Source organism: Rhipicephalus sanguineus, chromosome 6, assembly GCF_013339695.2.
Source record: "Rhipicephalus sanguineus isolate Rsan-2018 chromosome 6, BIME_Rsan_1.4, whole genome shotgun sequence".
Taxonomy (NCBI): Eukaryota; Metazoa; Arthropoda; class Arachnida; order Ixodida; family Ixodidae; genus Rhipicephalus; species Rhipicephalus sanguineus.
Window position 1 is genome coordinate 101,736,163 of NC_051181.1, and position 25,680 is coordinate 101,761,842.

Below are 25,680 nucleotides of genomic sequence, written 5' to 3' on the forward strand. Positions count from 1 at the left end.
GGTCTAATTCTTACGTAAATAGAATCAAAGTGTGTGCGCAATTTCTTTTTGGTGGTATTCATTTCGAGCGAAGAAAAATATGTTTAGCATTGGCCCCGGAATGCGGCACACCAAACAACTTGTCGAACATCGTGATCGGCTACAGCCGTAAGCAGCATATTGAGGTTAAGTCAAGACATGTCGAATATGCAGACAGTTAGTGCATCCCATGTGCAATATATCTTATATCTTGGTCTTTTTTGGCCACTGGTGCAAACAAGTTGCTTTCACATGTGTGGACATTGCACCTCAAGGGGAAATAGTGATGCTACCCTTGACACTTCGCACTTAGTCCAGTTCTTCCTTGTTTCTTTCCCCAACCTACGTTGAGGCCTCCCACTGAGCCTTAATGAAACAGTGTGGAGTGACGTGAAATCGGCGACATTCCGTAAAAAAGCTACAAATATACAGTAGACTCTCAGTAAACGGAAATCACTTAAACGGAACTGCAGCTTAAATGGAACAACTGCCTCTGATACGATTGATTTCGTACTTATATTCTACACCTCTGTTCATCTCTCGGTAAGCGGAACTTTTGTTAAACGGAACACATTTACCTGGTCCCTTCAGGTTCCATTTAATGAGAGTCTACTGTATTGGTTACACACTGGATGTCGCAAGACACACTCTAGGGGCATCTTGCCAAAATGATTTTTCAAATGTGTGCATTATTGTACAAAGCTGAACAAAATGGAACCGTCCTGTAACCATGTGTCCAGAAGGCGAGCCTCACTGCCAAAATAGATGCTCTTTCCCTTCTGCCTTTGCTAGGGCCCTCGAGCAGCACACCCTGCATTCTCCTAAATGCCCGAAGCTAGGGATTGCAGTGTGCACGTGATGAGCCCTGCCTCCATTGCTACAGCGAAGGTTACATGTGTCTCGTTTGTATAGGCCAACCCGCGATGGAGGTGAAGCAATTATATAGACAAATTTCTTGTTTTTGTCGCTCTATTGCTTCAAATGACAATCTTGGAACCAAGTTGCTAATAACATGGCTGTGTGCATTTATCTTGCTTTTAGAGACATTTCATGCCATCTGGTTCTGTCATTTTTTTTTTCTGCATCGAATATTATGTGTGGGTGCACCATTACACACCACAGGTCATATAGAGATACGATACCTGCCAACGTAGGCTGCCAGGAAAGTACACCACCTTCTTTTAAAGCGAACTCGCAGACAAAGTTGAAATCTCTTCTATGTTCAGCTGAAGAAAACAACGGCACAAACTCTATCGGAAACTTAACAGTGGTCCCTAAACTTTATCTTGGAGAATTGCTTTGACAGTGCATAGATTTAGTACACAGAGTTGAGAAAAGATTCACACAATGAAAGGACAACCAGCGTGCAGTGCAGTTATATAATTGCGTGCATTTCAGAGTATACATAATCTCTTTGCATAGCAGAAAACCAACAGGCTTAAGCAATACTTGAAACACTCATATTATTGCACATTGTGTTCTAAGGCAGGAGGCTTATTAACATGCTGGAATGCAACAATGCAGATAGACAGAACTTGCTAAGCACTTTGTCTCGTAAAGAACTATAAAAAAAAATGTGTTTACGCTGTGAGCAGTTCATCCCTGGAACAAAAATAAATATGGTCCCAGTGTACACTAGCACTCTAGAGAACTGCAATTGAGCAAATAACCTTCAAAGTATACCAAGTACACACCACAGCATCGTGGTGCAACCATGTAAAACTCAACTACGTAAAAAAAAACAGTAGTTTGGTGCAGTGGTGGTCACGAAGAAATAGCTGCTCAATGTCCTCGGCTAATGGACTTGCAGAACGTGCTCTGCTGCCGTGGACCATGTAAAAAAAGAACTTTAACAACTGCGGCATCTAGCCAAGATGTGGGAAGCAGTCGGGGCACTTGAGAGCACTTTGACGGCCGGTGTCGCACGAACCAACCGTTTTATGTTGCTAGCTAGCCTTTGTTCTTTCTCGAGGAACCTACTATTCAAAACGGTAACCATCTTGCGCACTGACATCGGCACCACTGACACCGCTAAACATGTAGCAATGAGAGCAGAACATTTGCACTCAGTGGCCGGGTCTCTTCCTTCCTGAAACGGTACTTGCGCGCAGGAAAACGGCACTTGCAACAAAACCAACTTTACCATTACCCTCTTCATGCGCATTCATGCAGTTTTCCAGACTGGCAGCAACAAATATGCACATGAACCAGAGCACTACTTCCAAACAACACTAATAATGACTTTTGTGTTTTGTCAATATGCTCGGCATACATAGATTCGTAGGCTAACAGACAACAGTAACTCGTCTAAAAGGAGTTCGTTTACGCTTATATGTACAGCACTGGATGGACTTCGGTACAGCAAGTCATGGCCTCGCGAGGGAAAAGCCCACCGGTTTCATTGCACAAGGGAGAGTTAGGACTGTGTTTTCTCGTACAGCTGTTTCACTTCATAAGTTGGGTGCTGCCCAGTTGAGGAACTTCATGGCGACCTCGTACCCCATGAAGCAAGCCTGCAAGGGTAAAGTGAAGATGATTACAGCAGAAACCATATGCCGATGTTCGTCACGGTCAATCCACGTAGCATTTAGGCACATTAGATACACACGTGTTCCGACACAAATGAGGGCAACTCACGCTATGCTCCAAACTCGTTGGTTAAGTGTTTCTGAGAGCACTTAACTGCACCTACATTCAATTCAACAGCAACTCGGGGACACTCCGTCAGCGCTTGTGCGAACGTGCCAAGTTTCTCAACATGCTGGCTTGCATGAAGAAACTGTTCCAGGAAACCATCAGTGTTGTAGAAAACGTGCCAAGCATCTGAACGCATTTGCTTGCATATGAAGGTGTTATACATTCCGCCCAATAAGGCCTGTGCTGCCTCTGGTGCCGTGATTAGAGAATCAGAATTCGATACTACAGGCCAAGAGGCCAATCCAGTCGCTGGAACATTTTCTCAAGTGCTTATACTTCATGGTTATCCAGTGTACGTACGGCACTGTGCTGATGTCGTGTGTGTGCACGTGCACGTGCATGCGTGTGTGTTTGTTGATGCCACTCACACTTAGACAGACTGCCAAAACCACTAACAGTGGTTAGTGTTGCATTGTGCAGCTCTGACTTCACTCAAGGCTACATAACAAGTCAATCGTACCAAAATTGCTGATGGTGGCTAAAGAAATGATACCACACACTCACACACACACATACAAACAAACACAATAAGCAGTCGGGGTGTGCAAATATTCAAAAATAGTAATTATGAACTGAAGTTTGTGTCATTCATTTCATATTTGATGTGATAACACGCTATACAAATTGTCCAATGGTAATTTCCGATCATTTGTAAGGGATGACTATGCATATCAGAGCATTGATGGTGAAACAGTGATGCAAGTAAGGCAGCACACTTTCAATAATTCTGCTGCAACACACTAAGCTTGTTGTGCAGGCGCACAACTTCCTCAGTGAAATCAACGAACGAGTAATTACTGCTCAATAATTAACATCAGCAAAATGAACGCCATCAGAGGGCAAAAAAAGAAAACTATAAGAAAAAGTTTCGTTGACAGGAGTCGAACCCATGACCTCTCGGACTGCGACGATGGCTGGCGGGTGTTTAGCCCACTGAGCTACCGCCAAACACATAACTGAGGCTACACGAACGCGCCTTTTATCTTTCACACTTTCCCCTCGCAGTGCTCTTGGATGGATGGATGGATGGATGGATGGATGGATGGATGGATGGATGGATGCTATGAGCGTCCCCTTTATAGCAGGGCGGTGACATGCGTGACACCAGGGTCGAAAAACAAAAACGTGCCGTTGCTACAACCATCCCATTTGGCGCGTTTCCAATAGAAGTATGATTTCGTCAACACTTTAACACACACTGTGAGGTGCTGTCTTTAGCCCAAGCCTTGCTCATAGCATCCATCCATATCGAAAAATAGCTCTCCAAACGCTCGCCTAGCTGTCGCACCACGTTCCCCGCTCGCCCTGTGAAAATTAACGGCCAAGCTAGAGAGAAGATACGACGCGCATAGCGTTTCACTTCGTGTTTCACGACGCTTTGAAGGAGTGCATATCGAGTATCAGTGTTTATTATGTGCTTGTTGATGCCATATTTGCGCAGGATTCACCCATATGTGGTGTCCACGTATATGTTAAGAACTTCAGCTACCGCAAGGGTTAAATCATGATCATGGGTGTTAGTCGTCGGCATAGGTCGGCAAACCTTGCGCACTCACTCAGACTCAGATCTGGCCGTGAGTCTGAGTCTCAGTGAGTCCATGTAAATAATATTTTGGGGAGTTTGAGTCCGAATGAGTCCGCTTGAAGAAAATCTTAGTGAGTCTGAGACCGAGTGAACCCCGTTGAGGAAAATATTGATGAGTCTGAGTCTGAGTGAACCCTAAACGCAAAATATATTTCTTGAGTGAGTCCGAGTGAGCTCCACCTTTTGTTGCCGACTTATGGTCCTATGTACTCATCTTCAGCATTACTATCAGCCTTATATCGGCTTACCTTTATACTCAAGTCTATTCACGCGCCACCTCAATATTTATTGATCAGAGGCGTGAGTTAGGAGGAGGAGTGCCATGACATTCGCCTGCATGCTCTTTTATGGGAAGTTCTTGATAAAAATATCTCGTGTGAGCAGCGTATTTCATAAAAATATCCCTACTGGATTGATATATGCTAATGATGACCTATATGATATATGATGGTAACTCGTAATTGAAGGTACAAGATCAAAAGGCCTATCGTAGAGTGCCGATTATGTGAGATATTGGCATTAAAGAGGATTGACCCAAGATCAAAAAAGCTAATTTTACACCAAGGGACTGATGAGTCGACTCACTCAGGCTTACTCAGACTCAGGTGAAGCCGCGAGTCTGAGTGTGAGTGAGTCCGGCTGAGTAAGATACTGGTGAGTTTGAGTCTCAGTGAATCCGGTGGGGAAAGGTTTAATGAGTCTGAGTCCGAGCAAGTCCGGTTGAGGAAAACTTTGGTGAGTCTGAGTCCGAGTGAGCCCTCAGAGCAAAATATATTTTTTGAGTGAGTCTGAGTGAGCTCCAATTTTTTTGCCGACCTATGGTCGTCTGTACGGAGATGTGCCACTAGGCGTCAACGTGAGTGCGTCCACATCAAGCGGCGCTATATCTGCCAAACAGTAGACATTGTACAAGCTCTCGTAGAGTACCAATGCACTATAAATAATCAACTACTTCTGTGACGAGACGTTTCACTTTTGTTTAACACCGATTCCTATGACAGAGGGATCAGACATCTTTTTTTAACCTTTTCCTTGGCCTTACCTGCAACGCCTCACCAGATTGCCAGCAACAGCGAGGCACGACACTTCACAGAAGACATGGACACTAGCATCGAAGCAATGCGCAACGATGAGCTGGTGCGCAAGGTGTTCCTACGTTATCGTGCCGCCCTTCCCTCCAGCGCATGCATTGAGAGAGTTTTTAGCGTAGCAGCTGACCTCTTAACGAGGAAACGTGGAAGAATCAGCGATGACAGCTTTGAAAAACAACTCCCGTTGAAAGTTAACGCGTGACACTATATCACAAAACCCACAGTAAGCCTTCCAGCCTTCTCTCTACCACGCAAGCCACAGTAGTTCGTTGTAGTTTGAGTAAACTTGTGTTATTGTGTTACGGCAATAAAAATTTGAAGGAAAGTAACGCAAAAGTAATCGATTACATTTCTGCAATTGCTCAGTTGCTTTTCTGTGGCTGTAAGTGACCAATGTAATCAATTACATTTGAAAGGAAGTAATTGTAATCGGTTACTTATCTTCTGTATCGTGTACAAGTCTGGGCTGCACAAAGTACTTACAGCATTTGCGGGGAACGCTCGAAGCATGACCGGGGCAGCACCCTTGTACAAGGCACGGACACCCTCGTGCTTCATCAGCTCGCGGAACACATCCCTGATGCCGTTGGGGTATGTTCCTTCGGGTGCTGTGCACAAGAGTAGTGTAAAAATCTTAACAGGATGAAGAGAATCTGCGGTAAAGATGGTGCCACCAACATTTTTTGAAAGGGACATTAAAGTGAAACAATGAATTAGTTTGTATATATAAACTCTACTGCCATTAATTTTACCGTCATGGGCTTTTCAATAGAGGAAAAATATGAAGGCCAAAGATTCATTTTTAAAATTCGTGACATCATGGATTTCAGTGTGTATATACTTTTTGTTTTTTGGCCACAGTGGCTCAATAAAATTTCCTAAAACATGGTACTTTAAGTCCCTGGCCCACTCGGAGGACAATGTACTTCACATTTACCGATTAAGGGCTATGTTGGCCCTAGTAGATGCCATGAAAATCAATCGCATCTCGGCAAGTTGGTGTGGGAGCTTCAAGCTGGCACTGCCACCTGCATTTTCTTTTTGTGCATTTTCTCACTTACCAGGCATCTTTCTCGTGGCAAGAGTTGTGCTTTTGGTATTGTGAAAAGGTGATTTACTAATACAAGAAAAATCGTTTTTCTCTTAACTGTTCCTTTAAGCAAATAACGAAGGCAGTGTCGTCATAGCTCTGGTCTGTGACCGCCCAGGGTAGTTTTAAAAAATTCAGTGAAGAAGTTGTGAAGTCGCTTAGAAATCTCTTATTTTTGAAGTCTCCTACTGGGATTGGCAAACACAGGTACACACCACGATTTTGACTGATCATGTAATGCCCAGCGCTCTGAACGGTTCATTTTGTAAAGACCATGTAGTCGTGTAAAGCGTTCAGTGCTCTGATTAAAGAACACCCGGGGAAAATGCTGCACCCCAGCGACACGTCTGTTCACATAACGCCATCACCGTGATTGCAAAATTCTCATGCAACAGACACAGTGAATGGTTGAAACAAAAAAGAGTGTTATGAAAGGAAAAAAACTGGCATCGACCTGGCAGCAACCATATTTTTAGCTTGGTGCTGCAGTTGTGAGGGTGCCGGTTTTCATTTCTAAGATCGACAAGCTGTGCTAAAAAGCAGGTGTCATAAGTTCACTCGGTAATGTCCTGGCAGTAGGAAGCCGCATTCTGCAGAAGGTCTCACTATCTTCAATCACACTGAAGCAATAATGGGAAATGTTTCACATCAGAGTCTCGTGCATCAGGATGTGCACTATGAGCAGAAAGGAAACGTAGGTAGTTCCAAGAAGCTTTCACTCTTGCGTAACTGTGGCATGCGACGTAGTGCCCAGTGGCAACATAAGACAGGACAACAAACCTTCAGTGACAGGCAACACAGAGTAGTCATCTATTCTAAATGTATTGCTTGGTTGCTACCTTCGGGCATCCAGTGCACTAATATCTCTCAGTGTGGCAGAACCAACCTATCCACTGCCTCTCCTCCAGCCTATCAATACGTTATACCAATGGGTAGCATTCACAGGAGCTGGAATCATAAGCATCGGTTTGCAGTTCACCACGTGGACTTGCCTGTTTGTAGCCGTGACTTCAGCACGTCGGGCGGTATGGCTACCAGCCAGTTGAAGATGCCCGCCATGCCACCGGCAAACAGGGTCACCTTCACACTCAGGTCTGAGCGGCTAGACGATGGAGACAAATGAATATTGTCAGGTAATTGTTCAAGCGGAGACAGCACAGTAAATATCAACTAAAGAATGAATGTTAGGAGCACCCAATGAACATGCACAATGGTACAGTCATGAACAATACGAGAAATATGAAATTTGTTTTTTTGAACGACTGTTACTGATATGCAGAATGCATGTCTTTAGCCACAAACTCCTCTTCGAAATAATTGGGCTTTTTCGTGCCCTGTTACTGGAGTGGGCGCTGCTACAAGCCAGTGGACCACAAAATGCAGATTTGTGGATAATTTAGATTCTGTGACAACATCTCTGGGTCCTGCAAAGGCATTTCTCTCAGCAAGCAGCCCTGCTCTCGAAGCTGCATGCTAAGGGCATGTGTTAACATGTTAAAATCATTCAAATTAAAAGAGGGTTCACATCAAGCACTGTTGCAATCTTGGTGACGTCACTACTGAATCAATTTTGCTGACTTTTTAAATTACCCTTGCTACGTCTGTCATATTTTGGCTAGCTTGCTGTCACATTTCATTAACCACCCTTCCAAAGGAAAAACGATATGTCCTTGAATGCTGTCTGATTAGGTAACCGTAATGTTGCAGCTCACTAAATTTTTCTAAGAATGCTTCATACAGGTCAATCTTCTGCTGAGTCACAAAGCCGATACATGCGTTTCACAGCATCTTGCAAAACTAAGTAGAGGAAGAATTCAAAAGCATAGCACTTGACTTTTCCTATCAGAGCAACAGCTTTGTTTAACGGTGCTTACATTTGCAAGAGGGACACAACCAGAAAAACACCTTTCATAGACTTAATTTTCTCATTTACATGCTAGCTTAAACTGTTTCATAGTAAGCTTAGCGTCATCCCATAACTTCTTTTAAAGGTGGACAAAGCTCAAGGACACTCGCGGTTCAGAACATGAAATGTGACTGTTGCCTTATCGTCAAATTTCACTTGACAGGAGGCCAACTACAATAGCCATTAAATTGAAGTTTGTCAGCGTGTCCTTGCCCTCGTTTTTTTCCTGCTACGATTTTTACCTTGTCATTATGACCAGTAGAACCTAACAACAGGAAACAAAGATAACAGACTGCACCGTTTGGCAGTAGCACCCACAGAGCAAAAAATTAATGATGAGGATGCATACCTGCCACCTTTTGGTGTGAGCACCCGTTGTAGCCACTCGTAGCTGGCGAAGTACATGCCACTGGCCGGCACATCTGCACGCAACAAAACGTGGACACATAATGGGTTCCATATTTCGAGCTAGCATGATTGCACTTACACTTGTGAGAGCAGAGGCACACCCAGTGTTTTATTGCGGGAAGGTACATGTATTAATAGTGATCATTTTGAGAGGACATTGCGCCCTCTCCACTATGCAGCTACTCCAGGAAGGGAAGGTTTGGAGGAAATCCAAGTTTCAAGCTTCTCGGCAAGAAAAGATGCTGCGATGTCGCAAGTGAACTGAATATCCACTTTTCAGTTAACATCAATCTTTTCACCACTGTTCTTTTCAGCCACCTTACTATGATTGCAAGTGAAATGTGGTGAGAGCTCACGAAGTAGCACTGAAACCTTTCCCACAATTAAAACAAAAAGGTTTTTGCTGCTTATAACAAGGAAAAGGGTGCGATGCCAGATAGAGGTTTCACAAAACACCTTCCACGACCATTACAGACAAAATCTGGAACAGCAGCCATTCCTGCAAAGAATATCAGAATCAAAGAAGAGATTTGAAGACTCATTTACAAACTTTGCCGATTTCAGAAACGCTGCCAATATTAACATCTGAAAACCTTATAACATCTGCTTATAACAAGATCATAACAATCTCTGTTGTGGAAGCCTCCAGGGGCCAATAACAGTTGCTTGTGTTTTCACAATTTGCTGCAGCTTCTATGGAGCAGAATTAAGCTTTGGACCAGCAGTCCTACCATGTGCGGTGACAGAATTCATCACTTCTTGGCCAACCATGGCAGCAAGCGAAGCTATACAGTGTCATGTGAAAGGCGCTGAGGCATTCGCCGCAACTCACCGCGCAGAAGAGTTGCAGCCGTGCCCTTGTAGATGCTGCGGATTCCTCCCTCGCGGTATAGCTGCTTGGCACAGTCCACAGGTCCAGCAAACCGGGCTTTGCCTCCGTGGTCTGCGTGGGCCTGCTGAACCTGTCGTCCCCATAGCCAGAGATCAGCAAAAGGGGCATTCGTTCACGTCATGTCAATCATTTATTTACGTATTTGCTTATTTATTTGTGTGTAAACTATTTCAGGAGTGGGAAGCAACATAAGCAAAAAAAACTAACATAAAAATATTTATGAACAGGCTTGCACGAATTCTTTCAATGGCAATCAGCAGATGTTACCGGGTATAGAATCTTCAATGGTTAAAGGGAAAAAACTTACTTAAAGAAGTCAGTGCAGACCAAAACATTCGAAATGCTTAGCGTGTGATGGTTCTATGGAAATACAGTCGAACCCACTTATAACGATCCCACATATAACGATCTATCGGTTATAACGACCATATTTGGGTGCACTTACAATTTTCCTATGCTGACCATTGAAGCTGCGTCCAGATATAGTGAACATTTTTCAAAGCCTCCTACTTTTACAACGAACACTTCAGACACGACCGCGGTAAAAATATGGTGCATACGAAGCGAAAAAAAGTTAAAATATTCCTTCTAAAGCGTGACAGGGGCGCGCGCTCGCGCGTGCCCCGCTCCAGTTTACTCGCGACTAAGATACCCAGATCGGCGAGCACCGCACGCAGATTTCGGACGCTACGAGCGAGGTCGCTCACTTTCCAGCCTTTTTTCTTCAGTGGCAGAATGGCAGTGAGTAAGAAAAAAAAGGGAGGCAGCATGAAGCCTTGCGGTCACCTTTTGCACGGTGACCTTTCCTGACGCCGTTCTCTGCAGCTACGACCGCCTGCGATGAACCAAACAATGCCTTGGAACGCAAGAAGGCATAAATGCAACTGAAGTGATAACCGCGATAACTTTCCATCGCAAAAAGGTTCACTGCGTCCCTAAACTCGTCGACGCCACAATGTGCCGCGAAAAGTCGTCCGTCTTTCCGGTAACGGCAGAGACCGGTCGATCGGTGATAACGATTTCCGCGCGATTGCGGCGATGCCTTCGCGGATAAGCATCAGAAAAGAGCGAAGGCGGGGTGGCGGCCGTCGATGAACGTGCCATTATGCCTTATAGCCGACAACCTTATCACAGTCATCTGTAGATATCTGCTCGGCTGGGCGTGTGGCGTACGCCGTACACTGTGCGGATTGACGGCGGTAGCGAGCGCGCCATGCTGCCGTTCGCAAGTTCGCCGCCGCCGCGTCGTGCGAGACCGCTTTAAAGTGCGCGTCGCTTTGTAGAAACGAAATTAGCTCGCTGTTGTTGAGCGGCGCGGGCACCGAGAAACGTCGATGCACTGACAGCGAGCGTATACTGCGTGTTTGACTCAAGTGCGCCGCGCATTGTCGTGCAGGGCCGCGAGAGCATCGCGGAGACGTAGAGTGCGCGTTGCTTGGAAAATACTTGTTTTCGCCGCGTTGAACGAAGAGGCTAGTCGCCGCACCCGTGCACGGTCCGGAGTGAAGCAAGCACGAAGAACGTACAAACGCGCGCATACGGCATACAGCAAGCGGCCAGGCAGTGACTCGCGACCCGAGTAGGCGACGCGCTGCACGCAACTAGCCAGGGATGATCGGCTCCACGTCGCGGTGCCGCGATTCGGTGGAACGGTGTCGGCTCATTGCAAAGGCGGTTAATTCACTCGTGAGCACGCAGCGGGCGTCGCTTTTACGACGCGAAAAGGCTTAGCTTGTCACCGAAGGGGTTGTTAGCACTTTAATAAAAGTGCAAAGAAAAAAAAACGGCTTGGCCGCTAAGCGCACGTTTTTAAGGGCGAGTCCATATACAACGAACTACTGATATAACAACCACTTTTCGCGACACTTTCGAGTTCGTTATAAACGGGTTCGACTGTACAGGTTTGGAAAATGTGAGGTACGTAAGTGTCTAGCGAAGAGAAGCAAGGTGAACCAACAAGAAGCAAGTGTACGTGTATTTTTACACTTTCAAGACAATTATGCGTGACAAGAGTAGCGAGACCAAGCTGGAGAACGAAATTAGATGGTGAAAAATCCTTGTCATGTCTCCTACAGAAATTCAATACTATAGTCGGATACAACTTAAAGGAGTCCTGACACAAAAATTTTTGCCCCGCGTTTTTTTGCTGCAATGTGTTGCTGGGGGCCTGTTAGTCATAACACGGCACATTGTTTGCTGCAGCGCGCGACAGATAATTAATTACAAGCTCCTCATTACAGACACAGCCTCAGTTTCGGTTTGACAGAGCTTCGAAAACGACAAACCGCCGGGTGCAACTATCACCACCTAGCGAGTGAAACGCTCGGTCACGTGAGCACACAGAACAGTGACGCATTTCCGCGCGGTCTGTCGTCGTCGGGCTCATTGTCGTCTGATGGCGACGATTTTCTTGCGGCGGGGATGGAAGGAATTTTCGACGTGGCGAATCACTTCAGGTTTGACCCGCTGGCGAGGAACGATTCGTCGGGAAGCGCGTCAAAACAGAAATGGCGGCTACGACGTCATCATAACTTGTACCGGCTGCAACGGTTACGTAGGGGAAGTAGGGGGGTCACCTCGGGTCACCTCCGAGGGTGTCAATGCACTAGGTGCGGCCTATAATGCTGGATCGCGCTCGCGAACTTCAAAATTCATATAAAATACCTTCCAAGCTTTATTCGCTGTCGATATTTTGCAGATGGTACACGCACGTACACGGAAATCGATCCAGCAGGCTATCTCGGCCGCGAAATTTTGTGTCAGTACCCCTTTAAGAAGCACGCAGAGGCCCCGCCCAGATGACCGAAGTGCGGCAGCCAATGGCCTCCGCGACTGAAGAAATAGTCCCACTCATGCACTCGAAAATGTTCTTTGAAGGCGGCATCACCAGCCGTCCGGCTCATGACGTCAGTCCGGAGAATGCACCCACTGGTGCAGGCTCCCCCTTTGAAGACAAAATGCCGCGAACTTCTAAAGTTGTATCCGACTATAGTCTATATCAACTTCACTTCTCTCAGATACTCATAGTCAACCTTAAAGGAAATTACGGTGTGTGGTTGGCGTTCATTTCTTTTGAGAAGGAAGCAATTTGTTGACACTATGCATACCTGTATAAAAACAGGCACCTAGGGCACCCATTCAATTTTTGTTCGGCTCCACACCTCCTTCCTAAACTTTTAGACGGGGCAGACTAAGGAACTTAGTGGAAACCACGGAGGAATCATCTCCACACACAAGATCGGATTTGACTATAAGCGCTGGCAGACCCACAGGAGGGGTCCTGGGGCCCCTAGCTCCAAAAGTATACCGTGCATATTGTTCCAGCAGAGGATGGGAGCCCTGAATCCTCCTTTCTGTAAAAGCATGCAAGGCACTGACAAGCTGTTTCACTTTCAAGGATATGAACACACTGGCTCTGCACCACCATTTGCAGTAAATTTGGCCTTGGATATCAATGAGAAGTGATGACAATCTAGATGATTAAACTTTTTTACCACTTTATGTAGCAAGGAGCACATGTACAGTGAGGGCAACTACAGCTCTTGTCATGCGTTTCTCCTGCTGTTGTGCAATTTAATAATAATAATAACTGTTAGGGTTTTTTATCCCAAAACCACTATACAATTATGAGAGACGCGTAGTGGAGGGCTCCAAAAAGTTTGAACACCTGGGATTCTTTAACGTGGGCCTAAATCTAAGCACACAGGCCTCTAGCATCTTGCCTCCATCAAAATGCGGCCACCACAGCCGGGATTCGATCCCGTGAACTTCGGGTCAGCAGTTGAGACCATATCCCCTAGACCATCACGGCTGGTATCTGTTGCATAAATTTGTCTTCGCGCTGTTGAAATCATGAAAATGTATGAGGTGAACTACGCAATGCTACGCCACTTTATGACGCTAAGAATCAATTAATGCAAAGGAATCAATAATCTTGCTTTACTAACAGTCTCTATGTGCCCTGAACATATTGCGCCATTTACCCAAATGACAAGATTGCAACTTAACAACTCGCCTGAAGAAGGCACTTGATCCGTTCACCAGGGGCCATAATCGCTGTTGTGAAAACACCCGAGAGCATGCCAGCTAAAAAGAGCTGGGGCAACCTGCACAAAATGCATGAAATATTGATTGATTGATTGATTGATTGATTGATTGATTGATTTTCATTCTCTCAACACAACAGGTATAAAAGAAAACATAGCGGATGTCAACCCAGTAATCATGGTATGCAGCCTAGGCTCATTGAAAGTGCAAAGCTTAATTATTTACATCACCCTTTAGCATGACCAGTTCATTACAGGTGCCAAGCGAGATGCAGTTTCAGGCAAAAAAGGAGTACGTGTCACCGAAACTGAAAGTTTAAGGTCACATAGTGCCACAGGTTCAACATTATAAGTAAACACAACCTGTATAAGTGAATCTTGATGGCAGACAAGAGATCTCCGGCTATTCCAATTTGCTTACGAGCACAAAATCACGTGATCTTCAATGTCATCCTACAACAGCCGCCTTCCAACAGAGACAAAATACAAAAAATTAAAAATAATAATAAAATAGTTGTGAGTTAAGCATTGGGTGCCCTTTCTCTAATACAGAAAAAAGATAGAGAGTGGAGAAACAAAATTGTACAAATTTTTTTTCATCTCATTCTTTGTAGTTACTTTTTTCTTTTCCCAGAACAAAATAGAACCATTTCTTCAATCCAGTAAGGTTGCTTTGTTTCCCTTAAAGGACAAAATGACCTCACGAGTAAAAGACATCATTTTCTGTTTTTGATCAAAGCTTGATTCGCAGATCAGTGTGCTTACCAATTGTCAAAAAAGAACTATTTCGCATGCACCTTCACTCTTATGCAGCAGACAAACCTGCCAACCTAGGGACTTTGAAAATCGGGAGATTCGCAAAATGAATGCTAATGACTGGATGAGGGAGGGAGAAGGAATTACCCCCCCCCCCCAGAAAGGAGTTAAAGAAGACCAGGTGTCCTAAAATAATTTCAGAGCCCTCTGATGACACCTGTCATCACATGGCACTAACCACATTAAATGTCATCATAATCAAACATTACCACGTCGTTGTGACCGCCAAAAATTTGAAAACCAATAGCACAATACAATTTAAAGAATGAACTCCTTATTGGGCAAATTTGTGACCAGCAAAACAAAGAACAGCCGCGGCACATCGATAGTGGCAGGCACAGTCGACGACTGCTGAATATCTAATCTACAGGTCTAAAGTGTCCGCTGTTAATAAATGGGTCGCGGTAAATTCTGGCATAGTCGCTGACTCTCGCAAGCGTTCCAAAGTGTTGTGCACTATTTACGTGATGCCCGCAATCTCGGCGCAGACATTCATGAAGATTCTGATGCATCAAGGTGTAGCTTGTGTCGAGCGATAGCACATGTAAATGTTTGATCCGGTACCGGTACACCGTGAATCAGACGAACAATTATGCATTTCAATATAATGTGCCCATGCTGCTTCCAAGCTTACGTGAGCTCCTCCTCGGGATGCTTCTGCTGAATCTTCTTGCCGATCCCGAAGCCAAGAAAACAGACTGCAAACATGGGCGTCACTCCCGTGAGAGGTGCAGCCATGCCTTTGTAGAGACCGAGGACACCCTATATGGCATTAAAATAAAACAACAGAACTCCTGCAGGTTGATCATTGTGTCAACATGCATAGCACAAGATCTCATCAATGGATTACAATTCAATCGCTTTTTACAAGAAAGAATCATCACTTCGGATGAAAGAGAGAAAGTAACCGACAAACAAGTCGCCGAGGGACCGCCTTCACAGCAGGGGAGTGCAAGCCTCTATTACCCATGAAAGGTGTTTTGCAAGCTTTATGGGCACATGCCCAGTAAGTTGCGAATGAGCTTCAATTTTCAGGATATGCATGAGGGTGCGCTTCACTTTACACACCCTGTTGCAGTCCACATATGTTCTCAGTAAATAACCAGTTCTTCATTCTTACTTGTGCAATGCTGGCAAGTCAACAGGCCCATCAGAGTAAGGCTCTTTGTTTTTTATGCGCAGTCAGGATAAATTGCAAGCTATTGTCATCAAAGAACAATATATAATAGCTGTGCAGATTCATGTAACCAAGCGAGCACCACACAACTTGGTATGCATATCACCTTTCTTACTAAAAAAATATAATAGAGAAAGAGCATGTCTGAAGTGCTACCTATTTGTGTTTATGACACAGACTGTAACAGCTCTTGAAGTCACTCACTACATGAAAGAGCTTTGCAATCAATACACATGTTCATGAGAATAGGAATGGATTGCGCGCCCCATTTTTCGTTACACACATCTACATGAAGCCAAAAGGTAGTGAAGACCCTATGGTTTCCTTGGCTTCCTTACCTGTTGGCTTCATAGAGATGTTCACAGAAAGATGAAGACAAAGTGATTAGCAGAGAATAAATTAGGGGTGTTGCTAGAGTTGGCATATCGACATCTACAACAACAAAGCATATTCAAGCAGACCTTGTTGAAATGTTGGCTCAAGCAACATCCCTTAGGGCGCAGTCACGCCGGCGACCAACAGGGGTCGTGCAACCAAGTTGATCGCAAAATGACAGTTGCAAATGGTCACTTTGGTCAAAAAGCAACCCTTCTGGTGAAGTCGCTCACTGACCAATTCTCCAGTTGCGTGACGGGAGTCACAAAGATGCTAAACTAATCAGTGGAACAGGAGCATGATGTCGGAATACCCATGGGCCATGGCAATGGTGAAAGTTATCTTATGTTGATGTGGTTGAGCTAGCGGCGACAAACACAAGAAACAGACGCAAACAGAAGTGATCGCGGGTGTGACGAAGGGCAAGTTGCAGTTGCCGGTGTGAACATTGGTCACCACGAGTAGCTACTCGGTTGCCAGTCACGGGCTTCCGTCAGTCACCGGTGTGAGTGCCACCTTATTCGAACAAGCTTTTCAGTTTGGCACACTCACATAAATCCAAACAAGAGAGATGTTCAGGAGACGATGGAAGCTTGAAGGATAAATTATCCTTGAACAGAAGATATCGATGGAGCCAACACTTTGACAAGAGGACCCTTTGACACAGACGACAACTCTTATCGAAACGTCGGCTCCATCAACATTCCCGGTTCGGTGACAACCATATAAATGTGCCTTGCTTACCTCTTTCACCACGGTTTTCTTAGCACAGTCGAAGGTGCCCGTGTAGCGTGGGCTTTCGCCGGGACCTGGCTTCGGCATAGTCTGTAGTCGTACCTGTTGCAAAGAAGCACGACTGTGTTACTGGAAAAAGAAAACTTACCACAAACTAACCATTGTGATTTAAGTTATCCAGCAGTTTCAGGCTGCATTTAATGGCAGAAATGTGCCTTCAGTGAACAGCCCCACTGTCGTCTTGTCGACTTGTTTATAATAAATTGGTAGCCACCAATACAATAAAAAATTCAAGCATACATTGAACATTTGTTTTATGGGGAAAATTAGGATGAGGTGATATTCACAGGAAAGTGTTGACACTGTCCAAGGCATCGTGAACACAGATCTAGTAGCAATCCTGAAAGCAGCTGTACAGAAGAGATTCACAGCTTACTGATGCATAATCAATCCATTCAGAGATCTCCAGTCTTCAATCACTCGCTGAATACAACGCATGTGTATAAAAAATTACCGAACCACATGCCCCAAACGCCAAATGATAATTTCGTCGGACTGTTCACCAGCAAGCAAGTGAAACCATGCTGCTTAACGCAGTGCAGTACGTAAACGTGAGGACACCATGTGCCCCACATCGGCAACGCTGTGCGTTAATAGTGCCGAGCCTCTGTGAGAGAAGACTAATGGGAATGATAAACGTGATCCAGTCAAACGTGCAGTAAGGGGACTTTAAATTGAGCTCATACATGCTACCAACACTACTGATTAAGTGTGCACGGGTCCCACCTGCTCTACACAGCCATTAGATTACAGTCATTACCTTAGCTGCACTTCTTTTAAATGGCTGTGAAGGTTTTTCCTCCTGTTATTCTAACGTTCTTCTAATCTTGCCACTTCTGCTTTGCACTCTCCACTTCCTAGTGTTGCTTTATATACCTACCATTATGCTATTTTGTTGTTTCGTTGTGTTATTTTGTTGCTTTTGGCTAGTTTGTAATGTGTTACTCTGTTTTCTCAGTGCCAGTATGCTCGCATGGACATTCTTTAGACTATGGGTCCCTAGTCAATGGAAAGATTTACCATGCGCTTGTACCATTCCTTCTGGGCCATTATTACACATTCTGAACTCTAAGTCCCTTATTACACCTATTGTCCATCCTTGTTATGAACTCTATGATCTGGTCTGTTCCCTCTCATCCTTTTTCCAGTTGTACACTCTGCTGGTAGCGCCAGATCATCCCACCACAAGATACTCAGCGTGCCGTGCTGTGTTGATTAGTTTCCCACACATGCAAATAGCCAACAGCCAACAGATGTACCACCATAAACAGTTTACTGCATCTCCTGATGTCTGCCTATCTATGGCCATTACCTATTTTTACTAACAGTTTCCTCACACAACATGCACACATAGTTGGTGTTGTAGCTGCGACAAGAAATGGTGAGAGCTTTCTAATGTGGGCACCACATTATGGCTTGGATAACTCATACTTCATTTAGCTGCTGTTTCTAGTGGGACTTTTCCACGGAGAGGCTTCCTCCCCAGCAACTCATCAACTCTGCAAGCAGTTGCCCTGGCAACGAGATGTGTGGGTTCCCTTCACATCAGTGGTACCATGTATATGCCAGTAATGCAATATATCACCAAGCACACCACACACACACCACACTGGAAAATAGATACCGCGCGAACAGAACAAATTACTGCTGTGAGGTAAGAATGTGCAGAGAGGGTGCAATCTTTTTAAGGCAACATTGATAGCGGAGCATGCATGAATGAAAGCGTTGTTTCCTTTTTTTAAATGCCACTAAGTAAGAGGGCACAGCACGTCTGAGAGGATGATGTGAGGATGCTTTAGACAAACTAATTTCACTGCCACCTTAGCAATGAATACAGGATAAGCTAGTATTTAGCAGTGCATCAAGTATGGCTTACAAATAACACAAAAAGCTGGCAGCTGACACTTTCACCATTTTTGTTTGCTTGTTCATATTTTTACATTGTTCCGAAATTTTGATTTCTGCTAGACTTCTTCCAAACCGTGCACGTGCACAGATTAAGTGGATAATTTCATTACCTTACAGCAACTCAGGTGACTGCCTTTACACATGGACCATGTGAAAATGTATTGTTCAGAATCTCGTTGATACACATCACCAAAGCGTAAAAGACTACAAAACAGTTTCAGGCAAGTTTATTGAGGTAACTCAATGACGTACAGTTATGTGCAGAAGCTTGGAAACCAGAGATGCCACTGAAATTTTCGTTTCCATCACAGTTTAGATATCAAGACTGAGAATAAATGGAACAGTTCATATGACAAATCTAATGTGCTCACAACGTCACATTGCCCAAAACACACAAAAATACAGTAATAAATTTTTTAAAAAGGTTCCAATGCCACAACCATTAGACAATTTAATCGCGACAGCACATAGAACACTTAGGGGTGAGTGGGACAGTAATTTTTTAGACTGAATCGGATAAGAATCAATAAGTGAGAATCTAATTCTGTCCCATACAGAATACTTTTATAACAGTTCTCACAAAAGTTAACAGAATAATTTTCTGAGGGTGGGAATGATTGTTCCATAGCCAGCAAAGTGTAGCGCACTGATTGACGTAGTCTGCTCCGCTACGCAAGTTCTCATTTCTTAAACGCCAATACTAAGTGCACAGGGATAAATTTATTACACTTTTACTTTAATTTTGTGCTTACTTGCACACAATTAACATTCTGAAAAAATTTTTTTATCTGTTCAGAAATAGCGATGATTTGATTCAAAGACCAAATCAAATAGAAAACAATTTCGTTTGTGATGCCAAGTTTGAAATATCTGCACGTCTCTAAACGTACCACTTGTCGAACATGCACAGTGATGGAGACAAATTAAATATGCCGTTATTGGAAACAGCATCAGTAACGACCGATCGCATTCTTAAAAAAAGGCCTTGCTCTGGTACGCACAGCAATGCGCACATTGAATCGCTTAAAAAGAAATTCACATGATACGCACACACAACGCAACACGACGTTGCTTGATCACGGCACATATGAAACCAAATACCCTGGCTTATCATACGAGCAACAGAGCGTGCCGCCAAATCTCACACAGGCTCCATACGTTATCTCTGCTTTGGACCATATCTAGACAAGCGGTCCTTCGCTTTATATCAGTTATATCTCAACATCTGTCAGGTCATTCACCACCCACGACTTACACAAGATGTTTTGAACCTTGCGTGGCTGTGAAGGGACAACTGAGCAACGAAGCATCGTAGAAAAGTGAAAGCACAATATGCTGTGCAACGTTGCAGCCTAGCAGAGGCATTACTAAACAGGCTGTGCTGTGTTTCATCAGCATCGACAGTTTGTCACTGGTAAGCCACAGTGAAAATGCTGAAGGGACACACACACACACACACACACACGCACGTACGCACACACACACACACACATGAAGACGCAGTTTGCTTCAGTCCCTCCGTCATTTACAGCGTTTCTTTCCAACGATAAATAAGAACTGCCACGTAAAGTTTACAAGTGCAAGACAAATTTCACTCAGCCACGCTGAGGTTTACGGCTGAGTAAACTGCAAAATGGATCAACTTTTACTGTCTATAGAAACGTGTCCTTACACCTTTGCCACGTGTAAAAAAACACACATTCCACACTTTAGTTGAGTAAGAGAAGGTCAAAGCATAGGTTTACAGAATTCATTACCTACGTTCTTGCTGACGGTCACAGGTGGACATAACAAAGCTATATGTCAAAAGAGTGTGTTCCGTAGCACTTAGACAGTTCCTATAGCTGTGTGTGTGTGTGTACTGTACAGAGTGCTAACTATAGTTTAATATTAGCACACTCTCAAAAGCATCACTATATGCTCTACTGCCACATGATCTATCCTATTGGATTTGGTGTGATCTCTTTGACCCATGCCATGATCAGTATCACTGGATACAAGCATAACACCACCACAAACTTTTCTAATGACTTTATTAGATTATACTTCCTTATTATTATTCATCACACAACAATCTCACAAGTTGCAACTTGACAGCCGAGTTTGTCAGTGCTTAAAAAAAAGACCACAGGTGATCATAACTATCCTCAACTCTTCCATTACAACTACAATGTCCTTAATAGCCCTCTGCATAGCTTCGGAATGTTAATACTCCCAGAGTCAAAGTACGACAGAAAATACAGATGGAAACCTATCACAAGCATCTGACGCAACGTGCATAGGACCCTTCGGGGAGGTAAATGTGTTTTTTTATGTGTTCAATTGCAGTAGTCACAAAATAACTCGAATAGTTCAAACAAATCTCCAAATATTGGCTGACCTACTATATCCCAAATACTCTTTTTTTTTTTTAGGGACAATGTTCTGAGCCTTCCACCCCCTTTTTGCAACAGGGTACGATGGCAACAATTTATGGACACATTCAACCCATCTTCAGTAGACACCTGCTTTAGCTAGATACCCTACACAGCCCAGTTGCACAACCAGGTAAAAATGGTTGAATAAATCAACATAATGCACAACAATATTCTGAGTCCTTAGTACACTAAATCTATTTCTGTTGGAAAGTTAGTTGCCTAGTTTAATTTTTCTGAGGTGGCAGCTAATTTCAAAATTATTGATAAAAGAAAACTGAGCTTAAAGGGGCCCTGCAATACTTTTTCAGCATGGTCAGAAAACGCTTCCGATTGATAGTCGAGGCTCCTGAGAACACGCGAGCCAAACATTATAGTGCAGCACGCGGCCTAGAATTTACAATTAATTCTCAAAGTCAGCTAGAAATCGCTCCCTCTTCTCTCGACTAATGATGCCATAAACCAAAGTGACTGTGCCATAAACCACGGCTATTGGCCGATTTGAGCATCGAGAGCTGCATAGTTACCGTGACTGCTGCAGGATGCCACCACGTGCCCATGCGCACGCTCGTGATCACACTGAAATAAGCTGTGCGTTTGAAAAAAAAAAGAAAAGAAAGTGCTCAAAGTCATGACGTGCGTTGACGAAGGGACGCATCTTCTTGCCCCCTTGTCAACCCCCTCCCTGCTTAGCTTTCAGCGCACTCACTAGTACAAAAGGAGACAAAAAGTGCTTGAAGCGTGTGACAGATCCCTGTAACTCCGCTCGTACTTCATGGACTCTAAAAATTTTCACGGCAGTCGATTCGTGAGGCAACAAGCTCTTTTATTAATGAAGCCATCTGACAGTTACTTGGAAAAGTGTTGCACGGCCCCTTTAACAAAGGAAATTCATATCAACGTTTTAAAGTGTGAACACATTTCACATCTAAGACAGTCTCTTACGTCAGTTCAGACCCCTGAGAAAGGGGAAACCATTAACATGGTTGCTCTGAACGTTGCACGGCAGAGCACATACACGTTCCTACACCTGTCCCAACGACATTGCCACACTGCAGTGGCAGTAAGGAACTGGTATCACTGCTAACAGTGAGAGTTGCTGCATTGAGCAAACTTGCGTCAAGCTGGGCAAGCAGCAGTCAAACTGCAACAATCGGAACAATAATCTTGGTTGTCAGACTGAGTGTCTTATGTCGTGGGCCAAGTGCATCCGCCATTTACACATTAGTACATCCCAGATTAAGCGCCACTGCTTGCGTACGTTCGTGAATGCAAAAAACCATTTCCAATCCAATAAGTAAGCAGATGCTTCATTATAGAATTAGTTACAATGTACAATAAATTTTACATAGCGTAGGTGCATCTCGTGCTGAGCGACAACCTAATCGCAGTGGCAGTCCAGTTAAAAAGAACACTGGCAGAAAGGTGAAACGATGAGTGGTAATAGACTAGAAACTCGGTTGCCTGAATCTCGACAAGTTACGAATCCATCCCTGTCATTTTGACATGAAGGTGCCTTGCAGCACCACATTTTTCAAATCTGAGAGTACACTAATTCTGTGACTACATAGGAATTGAGTACAACCAGCAACAACAAAACCACGCTGCACCTGCCCCTTGACCTCTGTGAGAGAACCCTGCCAGCTAGAGTTTGCTTGAAGCTTAAGCATTCTTGCTTTGCTAATGTAAGTGCTGTGCTCATAGGAAAATAAGAGTTTGTTGTTTCTATATAAAATTTTGGCAGAGTATGGCTATCAAAGACTCCCGTATTTAACTGCACTAGTAAACAAGGACAAAGACAAGGGAAGGCAGGCGTCCTGTCTTCCCTCGTCTTTGTCAGTGTTTACTGGTGCAGTTAAGAGGCTTTAAAATGAATGTGAACCAACTAGACTGACTTGGTGCTCTACTCCATACAATTTGCTAAGACATCCAGGTTTTCATCTCAATCTGAGGCCACTTATTAGAAGATTAGAGGCATGCAGTGCATGCCATGAGCTTTTTTTTAACTAGAAGAACTCATGGTCATGAACAACTGCTCATTAGCTGGCGTCTCTTGGAGCAGGTGTTCAACATCATAGTTACCGATGAAATCAGCGCAAAAACTGAGATATGGACACAGGACAAATTTCACCAGTAACTATGTTAGATTAATCACTCCAGCAGTCAGTCCTTCTGGGGTACATTTCTGTGACGTCATAAGCGAGACATGATAGAAAAACCTCGAGTGAGGGCAGAAAACGATCTCACATGCAAAACTGTAGGTACCCTGCTGCATGCAGCAGAATATTTCGGTTGCATGGAAACGTTCTCCACAGATGACAAGCATCTTTTTACCGTGATCAGAAATGGTCATAGTACCCCTTGACTTTCAATTATTTCTGAAAATTTGAAATGGAAGTACGTGGTCTCTGGCACCCGGATTAACTTGGGTTAGCTGTACAAGCAAGCTAACACGTCTTCACGCAATTTCATCAACTACAAAACACCTACCATAACATGTCCACATTTGTCATTGGAACCCAATGAATAACAATGGCTTGACCGTACACCTTCTGCCAAATCTTGATGATACTGTGATTATGGTAGATCCGATCGAAATTGTGGAGCAATAGCAATTTTGAAAACAACCAAACAGCCCAGCTTTTAGTTCTAGTTATTAAAAAATTAAATGATTTTGCAAAATAGTTTATAAGGGTCACTTTGGTGGCGAGCTCTGGATTAATTTTGATGGACTGGGATTTTTAAACGTGCGCTTAACACAGTGCACATGTGTTTTTAGGTCCTAGTTCCATCATAATGCCGCCGCTGAGGCTGGTACCCAACCTGCAAGCTTTGGTCAGCCTTGGACTAATCATAGCTGTTGGGCTACTGTGGCGAGTCCTCATCATCACTAGACCAGTGCGATTCTTGCTTTATTTTTGCAACACATATTCCAAGCTTGCATTCCGAGATTATCACTTATGGAGATAGTAATGCTTTTAGTGCACATTGATCGTTTGGTTGAGGAAAGGTGAGCAAGGAGTCGCTTCAGTCATTACAAGCATGATATTATATGTCATGCAAAGGGATCAATCATATAGGTCGCACTAGACTATGTGTCATGCAAAGCGACACCGTCGCCGAATGTGGTTATCTCAGTATACGGTTCCTAGAATACGCTTGTAAATTATGAATGACAATACCCTCAGACAAACAGCGTAATATGGCACTTAACTAGCTTTCACCAAATGTACCGTGTTTTCTTGCTGTCATATGACTCCAAGTGACACACATTTGGAGGAATGCTCCAAGCCAGTGTCATAAATGTAATTTCCTTTTTGTTCGTGACAATGTATTGCTTTCAAGGCGAGTTCCCTAGCAGATTTTGAGTGATAACGGAAGAATGTCTGTAGACACAAAGTAGCACTTTACTGCACACGACCACTGCCCGCTAGCTCTTGTAGCACAATAGTATTAACTCGTGATCTGTTACCTCTTTAAGCACGGCAAGTTCTCCGCATTCAGGGATCTGCCACGTTAAGTGTAGACCATTTTTGAGCAGGACACAGTCAAAAGAAGCCATACGGACGCAGCACCAGAAAAATAAACAAAAAGTTTTAGACAATTAAGTCACTTTACTGCGTTTTCTTTGAGTGCCTCTGCTACGTTTGCATGTTAGTGTGTAACGAACAATAGCCAATGTTTCCACATTTTCCAACCACTGCATGATCAGATATATAGCAGCTATCAGCATGGGTTGCAGATACATGGCTTGCCCTTGAATGACAATGATCAAACTGGATGGCGAACAAGCAAACAGCTCATATATGCAACCACCATATCTGCTAATGTTGTACCAGGCGCATGACCATTTCCTTTAATCACACATTGACAATACCACTAGATACATATATACCACGTACCGATCAAAGTTCACGATGTGACACACGCACTGTGCACGGTCACGGCCAAATTACCTTGATGGTATCGAGAGGATGTCCAGAGGCCACCGTGCAGATGCCACCGAACCCGCCGGCGATGAAGTCCTTGATCGGGCTCACTTTGTTTCTCGTGCCCATGGTGCTAGCGCGCGCCGATCGGTTTTTTACCGAGTCCCCCCGAGTCGTGATTTCACAGGCTGCCGTGAACAAGTATACCCAAAGCAATCAAACGTCTATTCACGCAGTATAGCCGCAAATTCGCGTGACAACGTCGAGCTAGCGCGACTTGATCGCACGAATCAAGACGCGCGGCCATTGAATGAACGGCCGGCCGTTTCTTCGTCTTCCTCTTCTCGAAGAGAGGCTGAAAAAACGAGGAGTCTTATCGAATCTGTAACGCTACAGAAGGCGAGAGATAGCGAAACCAAGTGCAGTATGCCTTTCGGTTCATACCGACACCAGCAGTGCCAGCGATAAGGTATGCAACCAAGAAAGAGATATGTAGTACACATCCAATGTTCCCGTGGCCGATCGATTGTTTG

At 44.2% G+C, this 25,680-nt stretch overlaps 1 protein-coding gene across 1 annotated transcript; it reads right to left on the reverse strand.

Moving 5' to 3' along the window:
* Nucleotides 1-1,385: 1,385 nt before the first annotated feature.
* LOC119396047 (mitochondrial carnitine/acylcarnitine carrier protein) lies at nucleotides 1,386-25,540 on the reverse strand. The gene is made up of 9 exons (XM_037663095.2): nucleotides 25,175-25,540; nucleotides 16,846-16,938; nucleotides 15,184-15,311; nucleotides 13,703-13,793; nucleotides 9,628-9,757; nucleotides 8,737-8,809; nucleotides 7,474-7,583; nucleotides 5,875-5,999; nucleotides 1,386-2,531 (listed from the first exon to the last, which is right to left on the reverse strand). Exons 1-9 carry the CDS (start codon nucleotides 25,274-25,276, stop codon nucleotides 2,469-2,471), a joined length of 915 nt encoding a protein of 304 aa, XP_037519023.1. The 5' UTR covers nucleotides 25,277-25,540; the 3' UTR covers nucleotides 1,386-2,468.
* Between the last annotated feature and the right edge of the window lie 140 nt (nucleotides 25,541-25,680).